This window comes from Lynx rufus, unplaced genomic scaffold (genome assembly GCF_022079265.1).
Source record: "Lynx rufus isolate CCGP_SWC_20201006 ecotype Redwood Valley unplaced genomic scaffold, mLynRuf1.p SCAF_6, whole genome shotgun sequence".
Taxonomy (NCBI): domain Eukaryota; kingdom Metazoa; phylum Chordata; class Mammalia; order Carnivora; family Felidae; genus Lynx; species Lynx rufus.
This window is the reverse complement of record NW_025814878.1, coordinates 142,287,730-142,307,127: the sequence shown is the minus strand read 5'-3', so window position 1 is coordinate 142,307,127 and position 19,398 is coordinate 142,287,730. Positions and strand designations below refer to the sequence as shown.

The 19,398-nt window shown below is 49.6% G+C and overlaps 1 protein-coding gene across 2 annotated transcripts in view; it reads right to left on the bottom strand.

Moving 5' to 3' along the window:
• Positions 1–19,398, bottom strand: part of CARMIL1 (capping protein regulator and myosin 1 linker 1) — a 311,314-nt gene that overhangs the window by 6,476 nt on the left and 285,440 nt on the right. The window contains exons 33-37 of one of the 2 annotated variants that reach the window (XM_047103122.1): positions 14,568–14,994; positions 8,108–8,183; positions 6,785–6,997; positions 3,460–3,600; positions 1,499–1,614 (exon numbers count right to left, since the gene is read on the bottom strand). In XM_047103122.1, coding sequence (XP_046959078.1) covers positions 1,499–1,614; positions 3,460–3,600; positions 6,785–6,997; positions 8,108–8,183; positions 14,568–14,994 — 973 coding nt within the window. The remainder of the gene's footprint in view (positions 1–1,498; positions 1,615–3,459; positions 3,601–6,784; positions 6,998–8,107; positions 8,184–14,567; positions 14,995–19,398) is intronic. The other variant, XM_047103121.1, reaches the window with a different exon arrangement.

Sequence of the window (19,398 nt, the reverse complement as noted above, 5' to 3'; positions counted from 1 at the left end):
GTGTGGGGCGCTTTCTCAGAAGGCCGTGACGGGCACGGAGTTGCAGCCAGAATTCTGGGCCACATACTTCATCCTTGGGAGCCTAAATACACTCATGTGTCAACCCCCGACAGAGGTTTACCGGAAGAAAAGTGCCCTGTTTCAAGGGAAAAAGGACTTAAAGCCATCTCACATATCAGAATATTCTACCTCTTTTTTTTTTTCCTTTTATGATACTAAGACTTCCTTTCAAAGATGTTCAAGTCAGATTTATAAAGAAAGTTATTAACCAGCGAGATCAGAAGTGCGGAGTCACAGGAAAGACATTTCCTCTCTGAATCAGCGAGGCTTGCTCTAACATTTCCCACTGGAGTTCAAAGCCAATTTGAAATTAACAGTTTGAAATTGACAAAGCCTTTTTTGTCTCCTGGGACTGTCTTCACCTGAACGGAACACGACAGAACTCACCACCGTGTCTCACGGAAGGCAGATGGCAAAAAGCAACGGCCGTAAAATAGAATCAACTGTCCTTAGAGGTTGAGACCCTTAACTGGTACTTTTCCTTTCTCACTGAAGGGTCATAAAAAGTCCAATGAAAGGTCGCGGGCATTTCACTGATCCTTTCCTAAAACAGCGTCAAGTGAGGTGTTAGGCCAATACCTTCTAAAGGCAGAAACTGTACTCTAAGAATTTCTTCCCCAATCCCAATTACAGTCGAACAGAAGAGTATAGCGAGACCAAGAGAACGGGAGGCATGACCCACATGTAAACCCACATGATCACGAAAACTGGAGAGGACAAATCACCCCACTCCAGAGTAACTCGATCCTCCTTGGTCGAGTTTGAAAGTTTAGATTTTGAAGTCGATACTTTTTGCCCCAAAGGGAAGGACCATCCTGTTGCCATTTAGAAAACCAACATGGGTTGTAGGAATAATCCCCGAGCCAGTCCCGGGATAGAAGTTACTCAATTAAAGTTTGTTTTTGTTAGTGCCAATTCATAAGCTTTGGGTCAGTGAAGGGATGATAAGCGAAGGCTCTAACCATTTGTTGGCTGTGACTTCCTGTGCCCAACTGCCTTCACCTCCTCTTCTGCAATCGTGGAGTACAGTTTTGAAGATCTTTTCCCTCCACTGGAAGGCTTGCCAGTGTCATGATCTGAATGTCTTTTGTAATAATCTCCTCTTTGCACTACTGAGGAAAAGGGATTCATTTTACCCTTTACATTAGCAAATACATCGATGTGTTGACATTAATATTAAAGACTGTTAAGAATTAAATATCCGAGAACCCGCCCCACTTAGGCTTTCGGGAACCTACAGCATTGGTCCCGCACACACCATCATCTACAGAATTCAACAGCCAACATTATGGAAATGTGGTGCAACATGAGGTGAGCTCCGAGTCTGCCCCCAAAAAGGTGCTAACAAAAGGCCCCCGCGGTATCACTTTGATTCCAGGATGGATTAACGAAAATCACATTCACTATGGAATAATCCAGAAGAATCAGAGCCATTTACCTGTTTCAGAAATGAGTTGGGCACGCTAGTCCAAAGGGAGGCACAGAACAAGGAAATGAAGTAACCAGCATGAATAACGTACAAGAAAATAGGAAGGAGCACATCAGGAACATTTTCTAAAGAAAAAGACAGGGCTCACAAGTGGCTGTCATCCCCGGGCCGGCGCTGCCGATGAGCTAATAAACTGAAGTCAGAGTCTTAGCACCTTGGACATTTACAGGCTGTTCTCAGACGGCATGTATATTTCAACTCCATTTCAATACCAAGTGACACCACCAGGATGATCTCTGCGCTTAACTTATTGTGGATCCCAGGGGCAAGCTCTACAGTCCCCACCTAGAAAGATGGGGGCACGAATCATCATCCGTGGTGTTTGCTCTCAAGGGGGAACGAGGAAAGGAGTCACACATCTACCCCAGAGCTCGGAAATGTCTGAGGAGCAACTTAGTTTCTCAGGAAAGAACACAGGACTTTTCCAAAGCAGCTAAGGGTATGCCAGTGGCTTCCACTCTTCACCCTCCGTGGCACCCCTTCGTACTCAGGGGGCTGGTGGGTTACTCGAGCCCTTGTTTGTAATCATATAGGCATCTAGAAAACATCGCTTTTCATAAACGTTAAGCAATCTTCAAAACCTCCTTGTAAGTAAAGACACAAAGCAGTTGCAGAAAGAAGGGGAAATGAAGGCAGAGCGGGGGAGGGGCTGGCTCAAGTCGGTCTGACTCGGAGGTTCCTTTTTCTACCCCAAGACTCGCGAAGGCTGTGGCTCTAACGCCAGACCCTCTATTTACTCACTCCGTGTAAAGTAACTGTAGGCGCTAGCTATCTCTCATGGCTTTGGCTACTCAGTTTGACATGAGTGGTTTATCAGCTTTGGTCAAATCCCTACCTCCTTTTATTTACAGCTAATAGGTGAGGGAAGCTTGGACCCACCAAATGAATCTGCAGGATGGAGAGGAGAAAGCAGGCAGTGTTATTTTTTTGTTGCTAATCATTTATTTTTATTATTCTCCTAAGTCACAAAGATAGTAGTCAGAAGTACTCTCCATTAACTTCAACACAAGACTGCCATTAATAAAACAGGCCAGTGGAGGAAGATGTCAAAGCCAGAAAGGTCAAGGAATCCTAAAAGCATCAAACATCTAAAATAAAACAAAGGCAGCCTCAAACCATAATGAGGGCCATCTGGTCATGGGTAATGACTCGTGGGGCTCTGGAATTTCTTCATCAGCGGGGCTTAGAGATGGCAATTATACTTTATGGAGGGTAGAACCCAAAAGTCAACAGTGTATTTAACAGAGCGTGGGAGGTGGGTGACAGAAATGCAGGGGTGCTGAGGCCACCCTCCACTCATAACTCTTGATCTGATTCTGGGAGATGGGCACCCACGTCCCAGGATTATCTTGCTCTGCTCCCAGCAGATTAAGAGGAGCAAAGCTGGCCCAATGACGCCCTGAAAGCGTCCAGGCAGGTGCCTGGGGAATAAGGCATGTCTGACTTCATGACTAAGCGAGTGTAATGAGCTACGAGTCTCCCCCCCAACCCCCCAGCCTGCGGGGGCTGCTTATGAAGCACAGTGATAGTAATTCACAACCAGGGGAAGAGTTCTGGGAAATAATGAGACCTAGAAGCCTGTAAGCGGCACCCAATGAGTCACAAAATATTTAAGGCACTCCGCACCTGCTGGGAGCCAGTTCAGGAGCGCCTAGTGATTACAAAGAAGGTAAACCTTGGGTTGGGATGTCTGCTACGCTTTCATTCTGCGTATACGGTCCTCTGTGAAGATCCAATGTCATCGATAAGGTTGAATCAAGCTTCTGAACTAGGAAACTGCTCTGGTCCCAAAAGTTTAGTCCAAGGAATGCTGATTTAAACTCTAGGATACTCGTCAAGACCAGGGTTAATTCCCTTCTCTTGAAAGGACTCTCCTTGGAGAAAGCTAACAGAGAGAAAACATTTCTTACCTTCCTGGGAAAGTGTCCTGGGACTGGGCTGGGGGCTAATCTGCCCATCTCTCTCCTTGTCCGAAGGAACTTTTTTCAGGACAGGTGGGAGAAGAGCAATTTTCGACGAGCCAGGGCTGGATGGGGAGTCCGGGATATCCTCTAGGGAGACAAAAACACATGAGTCAAGCAGTTGCACAAGCTGGATTCCTAAAACATAAGCCAGGTTAATCTTGAAATACGAACGGCCTATCACGTTTAAAAAGTATCCTAGAAGTGTTCTGGCCAAGACGGAGTGTCAAGTCTCTGCAAGTAACAGCTATATACAGTAGGGAGAAAAATAACTGAAATTTATAAAAGGTTACAATCTCTAAAACTCACAGACAGATGTGAACTTATGTCGCTGACACGGAATTTCAGTGAGCTGATATTTGAAAAGGACGCTGCCAGTAAGTCAATGTTCCTTTGCCTCAGACATAGAGGCGTCTGATTTTCTTAAAATACGCGATATTTATAACCCACTGCCTTTACCTGTTGTCCAGTACAGTGGTCACGTCACACGTACACACGTGGACACGTAGGAACACGGGCACACGTACCTATATACACGTACTGAGACCACTAAGAATAACTTGGAATCAATGGGCTTTTATTTTTTTTATTTAAAAAAATTTTTTTTTCTTAATGTTTTTATTTATTTTTGAGACAGAGAAAGACAGAGCATGAGCAGGGAAGGGGCAGAGAGAGAGGGAGACACAGAATCGGAAGCAGGCTCCAGGCTCTGAGCCATCAGCACAGAGCCCAATGCGGGACCGAACTCACAGACCGCGAGATCATGACCTGAGCTGAAGTCGGACGCTCAACCGACTGAGCCACCCAGGCGCCCCTCAATGGGCTTTCAGAACCAGAAGGACTTTGGTGACCACTGTACAAATGAAGAGATTAAATGACCCGCTGAGGGAAAATGACAAAACTTCTAGGGTTAGAACTCTAGTCTCTTAATTCTAAAGGCGACTTACTTCACTCTCGGTGAAAGGATTTACTGAACTGCGCCCTTTTCTCCGCCCTGTTGCCTGCAAGGTTATTTGAGCTTGGTGTGTGTAGGTGTGCGTGCACGTGCGTGTGTGTACAGAGGGTTCTCTTCAGCCTTCGCCTTCCAATTCAACTCCCCTCCCTGCGTCACTATACACACAGGCTGTCACCTAACACCGCGGAAGACCTCTCCCTGCTTGGGGCCGTCTCTCAGAGCCGAGGAAGGGAAAGGAGGTGGCGTATTTGAAAATGCCTGAATTCTCAAGCGCTACGAAAACAAACGAGTGTGCTAACGTAATTCTCGACAGACTAAGTGCTGAGAAATGAACGGACACATTTAACAAATTGAAAACAGAAGCTCCTTGCGACAGAGTATTGGGAATCCGGCTGGTTTTGCATTTGGAATTGGCCGCTGGGGAGCTAAAGTACAAACGAGATCAGGTTCGTTTTAGAACTGTTTCCTTACTGCAGACGAGGGATACACCTTGCTGACGTTTTATTATTATTTTATGCCTTCCCTCTCCCCACTCTATCATGAAGGTATTTTGTGTTGCACCAAGAAATTTTTTGTTCCCTATCATAACTTTGGTCTGCACAGAGGTTTGAGCAGAATGAGGCAGTCCTAAGAGATCTGCTTCAAGGGTCGGCTGCTGGGGGGTGACCGCAGGGTGTGTCTCTGAGGCTGCTCTTTGGAGACTGTGCACCGGTTTCTTGAGGGACCAATGGGCTGTGAAGACCGGAGGGCATTAACCAGCTGGCCGCTCGGTGAATGAGAGGCATGTCTGAGGGAAAACGGGAAAGACCCACAAGCGGAATGAGTTTGGACGCCTGCGACCGTATCTTTTCTCATTCTACCCAATCCTCTGCGTGTTGGCGAAGGACCACGACGAGGCGTGCGTCTTACTTTCTAGTGTGCACGCCCGTGGGAGTGGTCACCCCTACAGCTGGGGGTCCTAGGGTCCGGCTGCCGCTCACCAGCCGTGTGGCATGCCAAACTTGAGTGTCCCTGGGCCTCACACTCCACATCTGTGGAACGGAGCTGTGGTGAGGACATTAGGAGTTTATCCGCATAAAGCACTTAGCACGCGGCCTGGCACAGAGTTAAGATTAGCAGAGATGGGGCGCCTGGGCGGCTCGGCCGGTGAAGCGGCTGACTCTTGATTTCAGCTCAGGTCATGATCTCACGGTTCGCGAGTTCGAGCCCTCCATCGGGCTCTGCGCTGACAGTGCAGAGCCTGCTTGGGATTCTCTCTCTCTCAAAATAAAAAATAAACATTTTTTTTTTTAATTTTTTTTTTTCAACGTTTATTTATTTTTGGGACAGAGAGAGACAGAGCATGAACGGGGGAGGGGCAGAGAGAGAGGGAGACACAGAATCGGAAACAGGCTCCAGGCTCTGAGCCATCAGCCCAGAGCCCGACGCGGGGCTCGAACTCCCGGACCGCGAGATCGTGACCTGGCTGAAGTCGGACGCTTAACCGACTGCGCCACCCAGGCGCCCCAAAAATAAACATTTTTTACAAAAGCATTAGCCGTGATGATGATGGGCATAATCTGACTGTACATCTCTACCTTATTTGCCTAATCATTATGGGGGAAAAAAAGTGAAGATGCGATATGGGGTTTAATATATTATCCACTCTATTTTTGCAAATGTTTAAAATTTTTTTTAAATAGACTGTTGGAGAAAAACAAAGAAAAAAAAACCGTACAGGGAAGAACTAATGCAGGAGAGAATAAGGCAGAGGCCCATCCATTTCTAAGATTTTTAAGCTTCTTCTATCCTTAGGTTTTCTAAACCGAGAGCCAGCAAGCTTTTTCTGTAAAGGGCCAAACCTAAGTGTTTCAGGGTCTGCAGGCCAACGGCCTCTGTCACAACTACTCAACTCTGCCACCTTAGCGCAAAAACTAATACAAACGGCATGGCTGTGTGCCGGTGACACTGTATTTACAAAAACAGGCCCCTGGTTTGCCAAGCCCTGTTCTAAACCCTCAATATTTCACAGAATCTGGGGCGAAAGGAGAGGAACTTACGCTTCCTTATTTGTGTAGACCCCGGAGACCGATCTCAGAAAGCTCAATCAAGCGACTGGGTCAACACAAGACTGTTTCCTCCCGTGGCCCTCCCACCTGCCACCCGTACGCAGGGACAGTCTCAGAAACTCTTCAGCCTTTGCCCCTTTCGAAGCCCCTCCCGCGGACCCGCTGCGCCCACGTTCGCCAGTAGCCCCGGGAACCACCTGTGAGTCCCGATCCAGCACCCTCCGGAGGCCAGCTGGGCACGGGGCCACTCGATGCCCAGTAAGACCCTTACCAGGCCGAGAGGCGGCTCTTGGTTTCTGCGGGATGGTGGGGCGTGCCGCCAGGCTGGGTTTGGGGGCCTGCGGCAGGGGCTTCGGGCTGGCAGGCGTGTTGGACGAGCTCCGGGGCCTGGAACCCGCGTCCACTTTGGGCTCCGCTTTGGCGTTCTTTTCTGGTGTTCCCAGACCGAAGCGGTTCTCCGGAACACTGGGGTGCGGCTTAGGCACTAAAATAAAAACAGGTACAGAGAGCACGGCTTTACGAGCAAAATCAGAGGCAGAAGAAACTGATCACTGGGAGCGAGGAGGGGCCCTGCTCTCGACTGCCACGCCCACTTCTGCTCATGTCTCCTCGCAGGTATTTCGGAACAGAACATGTTGTTCTACATGCTCTTTGAGTCCACTCACGCTGGCGGAAGACGACAACGTTTGCGGGAAAGCAGCGTACTTGGTGGTACCCTTCCCATCACTCCTGACCACCCCCCCCCAGATGCAAGCCTAAGTTCAAGCGTGTCCACGTCCCTACTAACGTCCAGAGGGGACGCGGTGCTCAGTGCGCTAGATCTTTCTCAGGTCTGGCACGAGGAAGGTACAGGTATGACCGCCTGTAGGTGCCTCGGTTCTGGACAAGCATCAGCAGGTAGGGGTCTGGCTGCAAGCCCTCCGTGACGAGGGCTGCGCGACATCCATCACCTCGCATTTAGCGAGAACCGTGACGATGTCACCTCATCTCGCACCCCTGCCCTGTTGCTGCCTGAAGCGTCTAGACCACAGGCGGAAACAAGCTGGTTAAATAACGAGCTACATTCCAGCTCTCACGGCATAAGGACTCTGGGGCTCAACCCAGGAATCTCAAACAGCAAAGTGAGGTTTCTGACACGCAATTTGTAAGTTACTCTCCGTTTCCACCAGAGGTGCCGTGTGATTTTGCTACACCTGCCAAGGATATCGGTGCAGAAAGGAAAGAACACTCCCTCGTGTCAAACAAATGGGCCACCTTCCACCTACCGTGTATGGCTTCTTTCTAACGTCAGCCCTGTCCCCGCCTCCCCCGCCCCTCCAACGCCCACAGCCGGGGAGTTCCTCTCAGAGAAATCTCCTCCCTTTGGGAAATTGGAAAAGGTACGCTGTCCAGGCGCGTGGCTGCGGGGATGGGGACATGCCCCGGGCTGACCTGCGGCAGGTGAGGAAATGTCTTTCGGTGCCAGCTGAGGACCGTGACGCAGAAACCTATTCTCACGCCCCGTTTTTATTTTTCTCCTGCGAATGACGTGAGGCTCCTGGGACCAGAAGCTGAGCGCCTTTCCCGACGGGGTGACGGCAATCGCCGGACTTACCTGCCCCACCTGCATCCGACCGCTCCGTGCTGCCCAGGCCGGAAGAATCCTGAGACGCTGCATCATTCCCAAGCTTCTAGAAAAGTCAAGCACACGGCCCCCCAAAAGTGCATTTTTGTTTAAAATGTAAGAAAAAGAACAAAGCAGATAATAAACGACAACAAATAGCGGCCCCTTTACCACTGTCACACCGACCGTGTCCGGCCTGTCACCCTGAGGGCCTCCTCCTGGGACACGGTTCTGAGGAGTAAGTTGTGTTCTGGGTTTGCAGTCAGGCCTCCGGGGTCCCAAGTGTGGCCAGTTCCCACGGGTGACAGGTGCGTGGGTTCCGGGGAAGCCAGTGGGCTTGCTGATGTCTCCTGTTTCCTGTGGGTTTTTTGTGGAACACCTACGTGTTCTCTGCAGCCCGATGCTCCCAGCAATGGGGCACGGACACTCTGTAAGGTGACAGGACCCTCTCCAAGCTGGGTTCCAACAATCAAGTGTTAAAAGCAGCGGAAACCTTTTCACTCTGACGTACAAAACAGGTGAAAAGGGGCCCAACACGGGCAGGGTCTTCCTTGTCACGGAGCCAGAACCACAGGGACACAGACCGACGGTTCAGGAGGCAGCGGAGGGACAGGCCGGAATTAGTTTAAAAAAGCCCAAGAACTTCAGGCAAAGGGGTTTGTGACGGCAAAGGTGGGGAAGGTTGTCTCAGCCGGAGCTGTGACTTGTGAGGCTGGGAATCAGCCTCGTGTGGTGCAGAAAGTCCCCCTGAGACCGAGGCATTTAGACACAAAAAGTCCCACGTAAAGAAAAGTCTAGTGTTTGCTATCAAGAATCCTACTGACAACAATAATCTGCATCTCCTGTCTAAAAACACAAATAAGGTGGGCGGGGGGGGGGGGGGGGTAGGGGGCTGAGGATTCCCAGGGCGGCCTGACCTTGGCCTGCCCCTTCCTGCTCCTCTCACGTGCCCGACAAGCCTGGAGAGCAGGTGTCTGCCGGAAGTTCCTTGCTTTCCGGTATTTTTGATGACATGGGAGGGATTATTTGACACACGGGTGAGACCTGACTCACTGACCGCTTGGCCGCAGCCATACGCTCGCCAGGAGCGTGGCTCCCAGGGAGGCAACTGGTGCCGAGGACTTTCTCAGCAAGACCACGGATGTTCCCCTAGCGGAGGCTGGTCTCGGAGAAGCAGCGTGCACACAAGTCCCGTGGCTGGAACGGGCACACGGTTCGGCACCTCTACGGAAAAGTGATCCTGAGCACAGGAAGCCCCGTGCCAGGGCTGCAGGAGAGCCCTGGACGCGTCTGCAAGGTGAAGACTAGCCGAGAAGTCCCCCGCCTGGACCAGCAGGGGCGCCCGAGCCTTTGAACGGAGCGGTCAGGAGGCGGGGCTTAACCAGTCCCAAAAGCCGAGCGCCTCCCCTCGCATCTTATAGCCTCTGGAAGGCACGTCTGTCTGGGCTCAAAAATAAGAAGTGGGCTATTTACAGTGGCCAGGATGGAGGACACACTGAAGGAGACACCGCCTCTCAGGCCATGAGTGCCCAGCGCCCCGCGTGCCTGCAGTTAAAATATAATTCTAGGGGGTGCGCCGGGGTGGCTCAGTCGGTTAAGCGTCCCATTTCGGCTCGGGTCATGATCTCGTGGTTCGTGAGTTCGAACCCGTGTCGGGCTCTGTGCTGACGGCTCGGAGCCTGGAGCCCGCTTCGGATTCTGTGTCTCCCTCTCTCTGCCCCTCCCCTGCTCATGCTCTTTCTGTCTCTCTTCTCTCTCTCTCTCAAAAGTAAACATTAAAAAAATGAAAAAGATAAAATATAATCCTAGGGGTGGCTCTTACTGTTTGCTTCCCGGCTTTCCCGGGTAGTCAACACATGTCAAAAATTACTGCACGGAACACGGAGGAAATACAGAGCAGACAGCTGACCAGGCGGCCCCAGGAGAAAGCGCGTGGCCTCTAAGCAGACGCCACTTGGTACTCTGCTTTGCTAATGAATGAGAAGTGCGCTGTCCTCATTTTCATGTTCTTTTTCTTTAAATACGTGCATTAAATGTGAACAGTGTCAAGAAAATTATTCAAGAGAAGAGTGAGGACACCGTACTTTTTTTTTTTGTCAACCATCTATTGACCACTGGCGTTTATGCTGCTGACTTCCTCAGGAATACAGTCATGGAATTTTAGGGGAGAATCTTCTTACACTAATTCTTGAAACACTTTTTTATTATTATTCTGATAGAACACCCCTGACTGGTTTGAACTGTAAGTATAGCCATACCTCATCTTATTGCACTTTGTAGATACTGTTCCGGTTTTTACAGATTTAAGGTTTGCGGTATCACCGCACGGTACAAGTCTATCGGCACCGCTGTTCCAACAGCACTTGCTCACTTCGTGTCCCTGTGCCGCATTTTTTTTTTCCAAAATGCAAACTCTTCCGTTATTGTTATATTTGCCATGGCGACGTGTGCTCAGTGATACCGCTCTTGTAACTGTGGTGCCATGAGCTGCGTCCACATAAGGCAGTGAACTGATAAATGTACGTGTTCTGACTGTTCCACCAACTGGCCGTCCCCCTGTCTCTCCCCCGTTCCTCAGGTCTCCTTAGTCCCTGAGACACAACGATATTGAAATCAGGCCACTCGATAGTCCTACGACAGCCTCTAAGTGTTCAAGGGGAGGAAGAGCGGGGCATCTCACTTTAAATCGAAAGCTAGACGTGATTAAGCTCAGCGAGAAAGGCATGTTGAGAGTCAGGGCAGGCCGAAAGCTAGGCCTCTTGTGCCAAACAGCTGCCAGGTTGTGAATGCAAAGAAGTGAAAAATGTAACCCCAGGGGTGCCTGGGAGCTCAGGGAGTTAAGCATCTGACTCTTGGTTTCGGCTCAGGTCATGATCTCAATGGTTCGTGGGTTCGAGCCCTGCATTGGGTTCGGTGCTAACAGCAGAGAGTCTGCTTGGGATTCTCTCTCTGCCCCTTCCCCTGCTTTCTCAAAATAAATAAGTAAACTTGAAAAAAAAAAGTTAACTCCAATGAACACACGAATGATAAGTCAAACAGCCTTATTGCTGATAAGGAGAGGGTTTGAGTGGTCAGCACAGAAGATCAAACCAGCCCCAACATTCCCTTAAGCCAAAGCCTCATCCAGGGCAAGCCCCTGACTCTCTTCAGTTCTATAAAGGCTGAGAGGGATGAGGCAGCTGCAGAAGCAAAGTCTGAAGCCAATCACGGTCGGATCATGAGGTCGAAGGAGCCGTCTCCACCACAGAAAAGCGCAGAATGAAGCAGCACGTGCCGATGTGGGAGCTGCAGCGAGTTCTCCAGAAGATCCAGCTAAGAGAGTTAGTGAAGGCGGTTACACCAGAAAACAGATGATCGGTGTAGACCAACAGCCTTCTTCTGGAAGATGCTGCCATGTGGGACTTCTGTGGCTGGAGAGGAGACGTCCACGTCCGGCTTCAAAGCTTCAAAGGACAGGCTGACTCTTGTCAGGGGCCAGTGCGGCTGCTGACTTGAAGTTGACGCCAATGTTACCATTCCAAAAATCCTAAGGCTGTAAGATTGAGGCTGGCCCTACTCTGCCTGTGCTCTAGAAATGAACAACAGAGACGGGATGACGGTGCATCTGTTTACGACGTGGTTTCCTGAACACTTTAGGTCCCCTGTTGAGACCTTCTGCTCAGGAAAAAAGATTGCTTTCCAAACGGCACTGCTCATTGACAATGAGCCTGGTCACCCAAGAGCCCCGGTGGAGACGCTGTTTTCATGCCTGCTGACACAACACCCATTCTCTGTAGCCCACGGATCAAGGCGTGATTTCAACTTTCACGCCTGATTCACGGGAAGAGGTCGAAACATCAACGCGAACGGGACTCTGGAAGCAGTGGATTCCAACCCTCAGGGACGACTCTGAGGGCCCATCATGACCCCAGCGGGGGAGGTCAGTGCGGGTGTGGTGGAAAGAGCTAGAGAGCTGTGGAGTTAGAGGTGGCGCCTGAAGACGGGACTGAACGGCTGCCGTCTCGTGATCAAACAGACACAGATGTTGCTCCTGATGGAGGAGCAAAGGAAGTGGTTTGCTGAGCTGGAATCTACTCCCAGTGAACGTGCGGTCAGGACTGTTCAAGTGACAACAAAGGGTTTAGAATAGGACATCGACTTGGTCGCTAAAGCAGCGGCCGGGTTTGAGAGGGCTGACTTCAATTTGAAAGCAGTTGTACTGCGGGTAAGATGCTATCAAACAGCATCGCCTGCTACAGACAGATCATTTGTGAAAGGGAGAGTCCATCGATGTGGCAAACCTGACTGTTGTCCTATTTTAAGAAATCGCCACCCTGATCCGCCGGCAGCCCTCAGCAGGGAGGCAAGACCCCGCACCAGCAAGCTCGGATGACGGTCGGCATGTTTTATCAATAGACTATTTTAAAATGAAGACGTGTCCGTTGTGATTTTAGACATAACTCTAGTACACGCCGCATAGCCTACAGTATCGCGTAAACATAACCTTCTATGTACTGGGAAACCCAAAACCTCACTTGACTCGCTTTACTGTGATATTCGCTTCATCGTGTCGGTCCGGAACCGAACCCTCGATATCTCTGGGGTCCACTGTATGAAGGATTTCTATTATTGGTGGTGTTTAAAAAGACACTAGATGGCGCTACGAGGTCATTACTATAAGCCTCCAACAACTAAGACTTCTAAAACCATAGGAATTTTGTCGCTCTGAGTCAATTTATGCATCAAATCCAAAGCACATGGAAAAAACCCTCTAGCATCTCCCCATCTTTCTACCAAAAAGCAGCTGTTCATCAATGAAAAACAGTGATAAAATAAACAGCTCGTTAGTGAAAACAGCATGTTCATCGTTGTAAGGAAATTCTATGAAACAGATTGCAATTTAAACACTTCCTTGGGCGTCTGACTTGCCAAAGATGCGGTCACAGAATTCTGACTAGTGCCTGCCTTGCTGAATTAGCAGAATGCAGTTACACGGTCCCCTCTGCAGCCCTCTCCACCTTCTGTAAGGGGCAGTGAGCGAAGTGGGAGAGATCCATCACTAGGAAACCGCGGGATAACCACAGTGCCGGTGGAGGGCTATGGTGAGCAGGTGTAAGATCCCGTGCGATGCAGGATTTAATGAAAACAAAAAATCAGTTACGTGATATAAAACAGCCTCCGCACTCTGGTATATAATACAGTTGGAAGAACTTTCTAAAACTCAATGGTTCGTTGGGGCGAACTGTTTCATTCTGACACTTCAAGGAAAACGGATGTGCGATTTTCCTTTCTTGGGGAAACCCAGTTACATCAAAGAAAGAGCTCGGGATAATGCACAAAACCCAGAACCCGGGTTCACGTGGGCATGTGCGTCTCCGTGACCACAATAAACCTGCAATCTTTCCAGTAGCTGCAGGAGAAAAGAGAGAGAAGAGGGGAAGAAAAAAACCCACAATGTATATTTTAAAAGACGTTCGAAGAGTAAATGATGCTCTGAGCCAGAGTTTGGGGGGTCCTGGCCATTTTTAAACGATCGAGTTTTTCTCCAGAGCAAACGACAACATATCTCAATGGTCAAGTACCCAATCAAAACTAACAGAATACCTTGCCTTCTTTTCTTCTGGCTTGCAAATCTGGAGTACAGCGGGGAATTTTAGGCTTGGAAAAGGGAACGAGTTATGAAAAAAACTGAAAAGCAGATCTACCTTTATATAATTAGAATCTGGTTTCAGTATTTAAAACTTTTTTTTAATTTTTTTTTTTTTTTAGTATTTATTTTTGAGAGAAAGAAACACAGTGTGAGTTGGGGAGGGGCAGAGAGAGAGGGAGACACAGAATCCAAAGCAGGCTCCGGGCTCCGGGCCGTCAGCACAGAGCCTGACGTGGGTCTCGAACTCAGGACCGGCGAGATCATGACCTAGACTGAAGTTGAACACTTAACTGACAGCCACCCAAGTGCCCTAGATGCTTTTTTTATTTTTAAGTAGTCTCTACACCTGACATGGGGCTTGAACTCACAACCCTGAGATCAGGAGTTGCACGTTTGGCCGACTGAGCCGGTCAGGCACCACCCCCGGTTTCAGTCTTTTTATCTGCTTCTGTCAGTTCTACTCTGGTCACCCTGGGGCCTCTGTCTGGACTCAACAGATTCCGTCTTCTCCCCAGATTTGAGCATTTTCCCGGAACAGGGGTCCATGCTTCTGACTTGCACAGGAAGCACCTCGGCAGGGGGAGGAAAGGCCGCAGACTCTCGGCCAAGGACTTCCCTCCAAGCACTGTGGCCTCAGGAGAGACGGCCCCTGTCCCCGAGGGGAGCACGGCCATGCCTCGGCACCCTGTGCTCTTCTGGAAAAAGCCTTTTGTTCTGGGATCTGTATGCAACCGGACAGGCTGGTTCTGCACCCCCCTCGCCCATAAACGCCGAGTGGGGCACCACCCCGGAGACGCCCCCGTGGAAGGGACGCGTCCTCACCTTCTGCGCCCAGGCGGCTCTCCTCTCCTGTTTGGCCTTCATCTCCGCCAGCAGACCGCTGCCCATCACCTGCACCCCGTACCTCCGCCCGGCCTGTGGGCTGCCCTTGCTGTCACTCCGGTCCGCCTTCCCCACGTCTTCCCCTGGACTTTCCTCGATGGGGTCGGGTGTTTTCATCTCCTCCAGCCGCTCAGAACTGCCATTGTGCTCCGCTGGCTTCGCGTCCTTCCTGGGCGTGTCCGAGGCCGGACTCCGGATGGCCCCTTTGGGCGACGAGGGCTCGTCTGTCATCAGGACCGTCGGGGGCCGCTCCGTTTTGGACCGGGATTTGATTAAATTGAGAAAGCCGCTTTTCCGAGAATCTCGCTTTTTCTTTTCGTCTCCTCCTTCGCCAAGCTCATGGGACTCGGAGCCTCTTGCCGATCTCCTGCGATTCAAAAGAACAAATCCTGTGGGTTCTGGTGTAATTACAGTTCTAGCAAGAATCCGTCAAGACACAAATATGGAGCTTGCGGCCTATAGGGCGACCATCAGGAAGCATTTCAAAATTTTCATTTGAGTCACTGCACTTGGTAAACAGAAGTGTGGAATGTTGTCATCTTGGGTCACAGGGGAGGGGACTGAGGTTCCACCAAAGAAGAAGGTGTAGGTGGTGGGACTAGTAGCAGAATGAGGTGTTCCAGCACGAGCAGGGGAGGGGCAGAGAGAGAGGGAGACACAATCTGAAGCAGGTTCCAGGCTCCGAGCTGTCAGCACAGAGCCCGATGCAGGGCTTGAACTCATGAACCGTGAGATCATGACCTGAGCCAAAGTCGGATTCTCAATGGGCTGAGCCACCCAGGCGCCCCTAGGTGTTTCTGTATTTAAATGCTCTGCTCACTTGCCTATTTATTCTACTTGTAAGAACTTTCAGAAGCTGGCTCCTCAAAGACTGAGGTGGGCAACAGCCTTATTTAATTTGACTGGTGCCAGAAAGGGCAAGATTCCCCCCAGAAGCACCTGAAATCCTTGCACAATCACTAGATAACACTTGAGATCCCACCTCACTGCTCCACCCAAAGATGCGGGTCCTTGCTTAAATGGAATACCACCAAAAGAGGTTAACAGAGACCGTGAGCTTTGGGAGAGTTGGAACCAAGAGAACATTCAGCACCGGGGGACTGGATGGGAAAAGAGTGAGTGAGATGGGCCAAGGGTTGGAGGTCTCACTGCCGCCTTTCGCTTACAGCCGGCAGACCCAATCCCCTTTAGCTCCTCTGAGTCTCCAGCGATCACAGCCAAAGGTTTAAAGAAAAGAAAAAGAAAAAGAAAAAGGCAAAAGCCCCAGAGGGGAGGAAAGGCAAAACCAACAAACTTTGGAAGCCAAGAGAGTTGTGAGTGACAAGGGACGTAAGAGACTTGGGGCAGCCGACCTCTGGAGCAACAAGACGGGTGACGAGAGGTGGAGGGGTGTGCGCGGGGCTCTAAGCACCTCTGGGAACAGAAGGAAGGGGAGGCCCCGGAGAGGGAGAGACACAGAAGCCCACTCGCCAAACCCTCAGACCCTCCCCCCACACCAGAGACCAGAAGGGCCCCTTGGCGCCCAAGTTTCCCTGCCGGGGAGGGTGAGGGACAGACAGCAGGACGGCCGAAGAACGAGTGCTGTCGTGAGAACACGAGGCTCAGGTAGAGGGTGGCGGACCGTGGCCCCAAGACCTGCATCCCTGGCACACGGATCACTTCAGGCTGATTAAGAAATAGCAGATGCTGCAGAGGCTCTGAAAACTGAGCGGAAGTTGCCCTTTCAGAAGAAGCGTTTATACTTATGGGAGAAATCTCCTTTGTCAGGGTGTCTCCTCTCGGGAGCAGGCAGAGGGGGAGGGCCGCATCTCTAGAAACTTCCCAGTGGAGAAGGTACCGACTTCAGTGTATACAACAACCTCACCCTGTTCACAGGCCTCTTCCTGGTGAGCTGCAAAACCCGTTCCCCAGCCCCCATCCCAACGTTTTTCTTTGGTCTTTAACTGAAAATGGTATTTAACGTGGCAGCTTGGGCCACTCTGGAGAGCTACTCAGTTTTTCTGGATCTCTCCCATGTGGATAGGAGGTATACATGTTTTTGAAATTCTTTCTTTTTTTTAGGGGTGGGGGAGAAGGACACAGAGAGAGAAAGAGAATCCCAAGCTAGGCAGGGAGTCTGACACAGGGCTCAATCTCGATCCCGTGACCCTGGGATCATGACCTGAGCTGAAATCAAGAGTCAAATGCTCAGGACGTTAGAGTGGGAGAGAGCCAAAGCATAAGAGACTGTTAAAAACTGAGAACAAACTGAGGGTTGATGGGGGGTGGGAGGGAGGGGAGGGTGGGTGATGGGTATTGAGGAGGGCACCTTTTGGGATGAGCACTGGGTGTTGTATGGAAACCAATTTGTCAATAAATTTCATATATAAAAAAAAAAATAAAAAAATTAAAAAAAAATTAAAAAATTAAAAAAAAAAAAAAAAAGAGTCAAATGCTCAAATGACTGAACCACACAGGCGCCCCATGTTCTTGAACTTCCGTTTTGTTTTTCTTCTGTTCATCTGTCTTGTATTACAGGTCTCAGCCTAGCTAGGCCTATCTCAGCCAAGAACCTAGAAGGGTATAGAGAAAATTATTTTTCCTCCCACACAATCCCAGGAAAGCCTGCATATTGGGACAGTGATACTCTCAGCTCCTTTCTCTCATTCTGGATCCTAGAATGGGGTGGCCAGGTTCATAGCCTCCAGGCAGAAGATCAAATTTCCTAACAAACTCAAGAGAAAAGACCTGAAGATTCTGATAATCAGGGAGACTCCCGTCCAGCAAAATGGCCCAAGATGGGTAGTCTACATTGAAGTCCCCCAGTAGACAGGCTCTACTTGTTGCCAGATGAACTGGGGAGACCCTGGACCCTTGACTTGACCCAGCCTGTCCCAAAGATGTCACTGAATGCCCCTGCTCTCCTCATGAGAAAGAATTCAAGGGCAGACACAACACAGTGGATGAGTGACACAAGCAGGAAAGTTTATTGGAGCCAAAGTACACTCTCGAGGGGCGCCCGGCTGGCTGTCGGTGGAGTGTGCAACTCTTGATCTCGGGGTTGTGAGTTCGAGCCCCACATTGGGTGTAGAGATTACTTAAAAATAAAATCTTTAAAAAAACAAAACAAAGCAAGTACGCTCTCAAAATGTGAGAGTAGGTGAGCTCAAGTGACAGAGGTGTGCACTGGGGTTTGGGACTCTATCTTTTAACTGCAGTTGATAACAAGAGAGTAGAATATTCACTAATTGCAAGGGGAAGTAGGGTTTTGTGCCTCTTCTTCCTTATTTGGTAAGCGCTTCCTGTCCTGCCGGCTGCCATCTTGGGTCCCTCCTGTGTGAGGGGGCTTCTCAGGGACAGCCGCCCTCCAGGCGTCCTCTTAGACCCTAACTGCCTCTAACACACTCACCAACCTCCAAGCTCACTAGTGCCCTATCTCATTTCAAATGAAAGAGAAAAAAATTGCTGTGCTCATCAAACAAGCATAACAGAAAAATGTGATAGCAGAGGTATAAAACTCAAGACTGGAAGATACAGCTGAGGAAATTTTTCAGACAGTGAGGAAAAGGGGGGGCAGGGAATAGAAAGAATGAGAAAATGAGAGAGAAGAGGGAACACAAAAAAACTAGTGGATTAATAGAAGAAACGCAAAATTTGAATCATGGATGTTTTAAGAAAAAGGATACAGAGAAAAAAGGAAGAAATCATGAAAAAAAAAATAAGTCAAGAAAAATTCCAGAACCAAAGGACATGAATTTCCAGATTAAAATGGTTCATCGGGGGCGCCTGGGTGGCGCAGTCGGTTAAGCGTCCGACTTCAGCCAGGTCACAATCTCGCGGTCCGTGAGTTCGAGCCCCGCGTCAGGCTCTGGGCTGATGGCTCGGAGCCTGGAGCCTGTTTCCGATTCTGTGTCTCCCTCTCTCTCTCTGCCCCTCCCCCGTTCATGCTCTGTCTCTCTCTGTCCCAAAAATAAATAAACGTTGAAAATAAATAAATAAATAAATAAATAAATAAATAAATAAATAAATAAAATGGTTCATCGGTGCCTAGCGAATGTGTTAAAACAAAACGAAAAAACCCTACCCAGAGCCAAACATCATAAGTTTCTGGGAACAAAGAAAAAATCCCAAATGCTTCCACAAAAGAGTAAAAAGAAAAATAAGTCACACAGAATCAGGGCTCATGATGACACTGGATCTGGAGGAGGCAGGCTGCCTCGAGATGGGCCACCTTGGCATGAAGATTATTTTGAGTTAAAAAGCCATTAAAACCCAACAGATTCAGGAAAAGTGCTTTGGGTTCCCCCTCAACTGCCTAGAAGAAGTTAGATAGGGGACCTACTCCCGGAAAAGAGCTATTACCACGGACAACTACACTACTATGAATGAGGGGTGGTTGATGGGGAGGGAAGGCCACTGAGTGGCCCAGCAGACATTTGTTTACCAAACATTTACTCTTCCTGAGAACTGCGTTCCTTCCCTTTGAAGTCCCAGACCCCTGCTCCTTCTTAGTTCAGAATGACATACGTGCCTCACGTTGCCTGACTGTCTTCAGAATTTCGTGTCTGTGCGGATTCCCTGTACGTACTGGACTCTCTCCTGTCAATCTTCCTCATGTCAATTTGATTCTTAGTCCATCTAGAAGGAGCCTGAAGGGGACAGGGTTTTCTTGCTCCCCGGAAAGGCAGATTCTTGGAGCAACACTAGAAGCCAGGAGGCAATGGGACCAGGGTGTCAAGATTCTAAGGTAAAATGGATTCCAATCTAGAATTCTATACAGAGTCACAGTGTT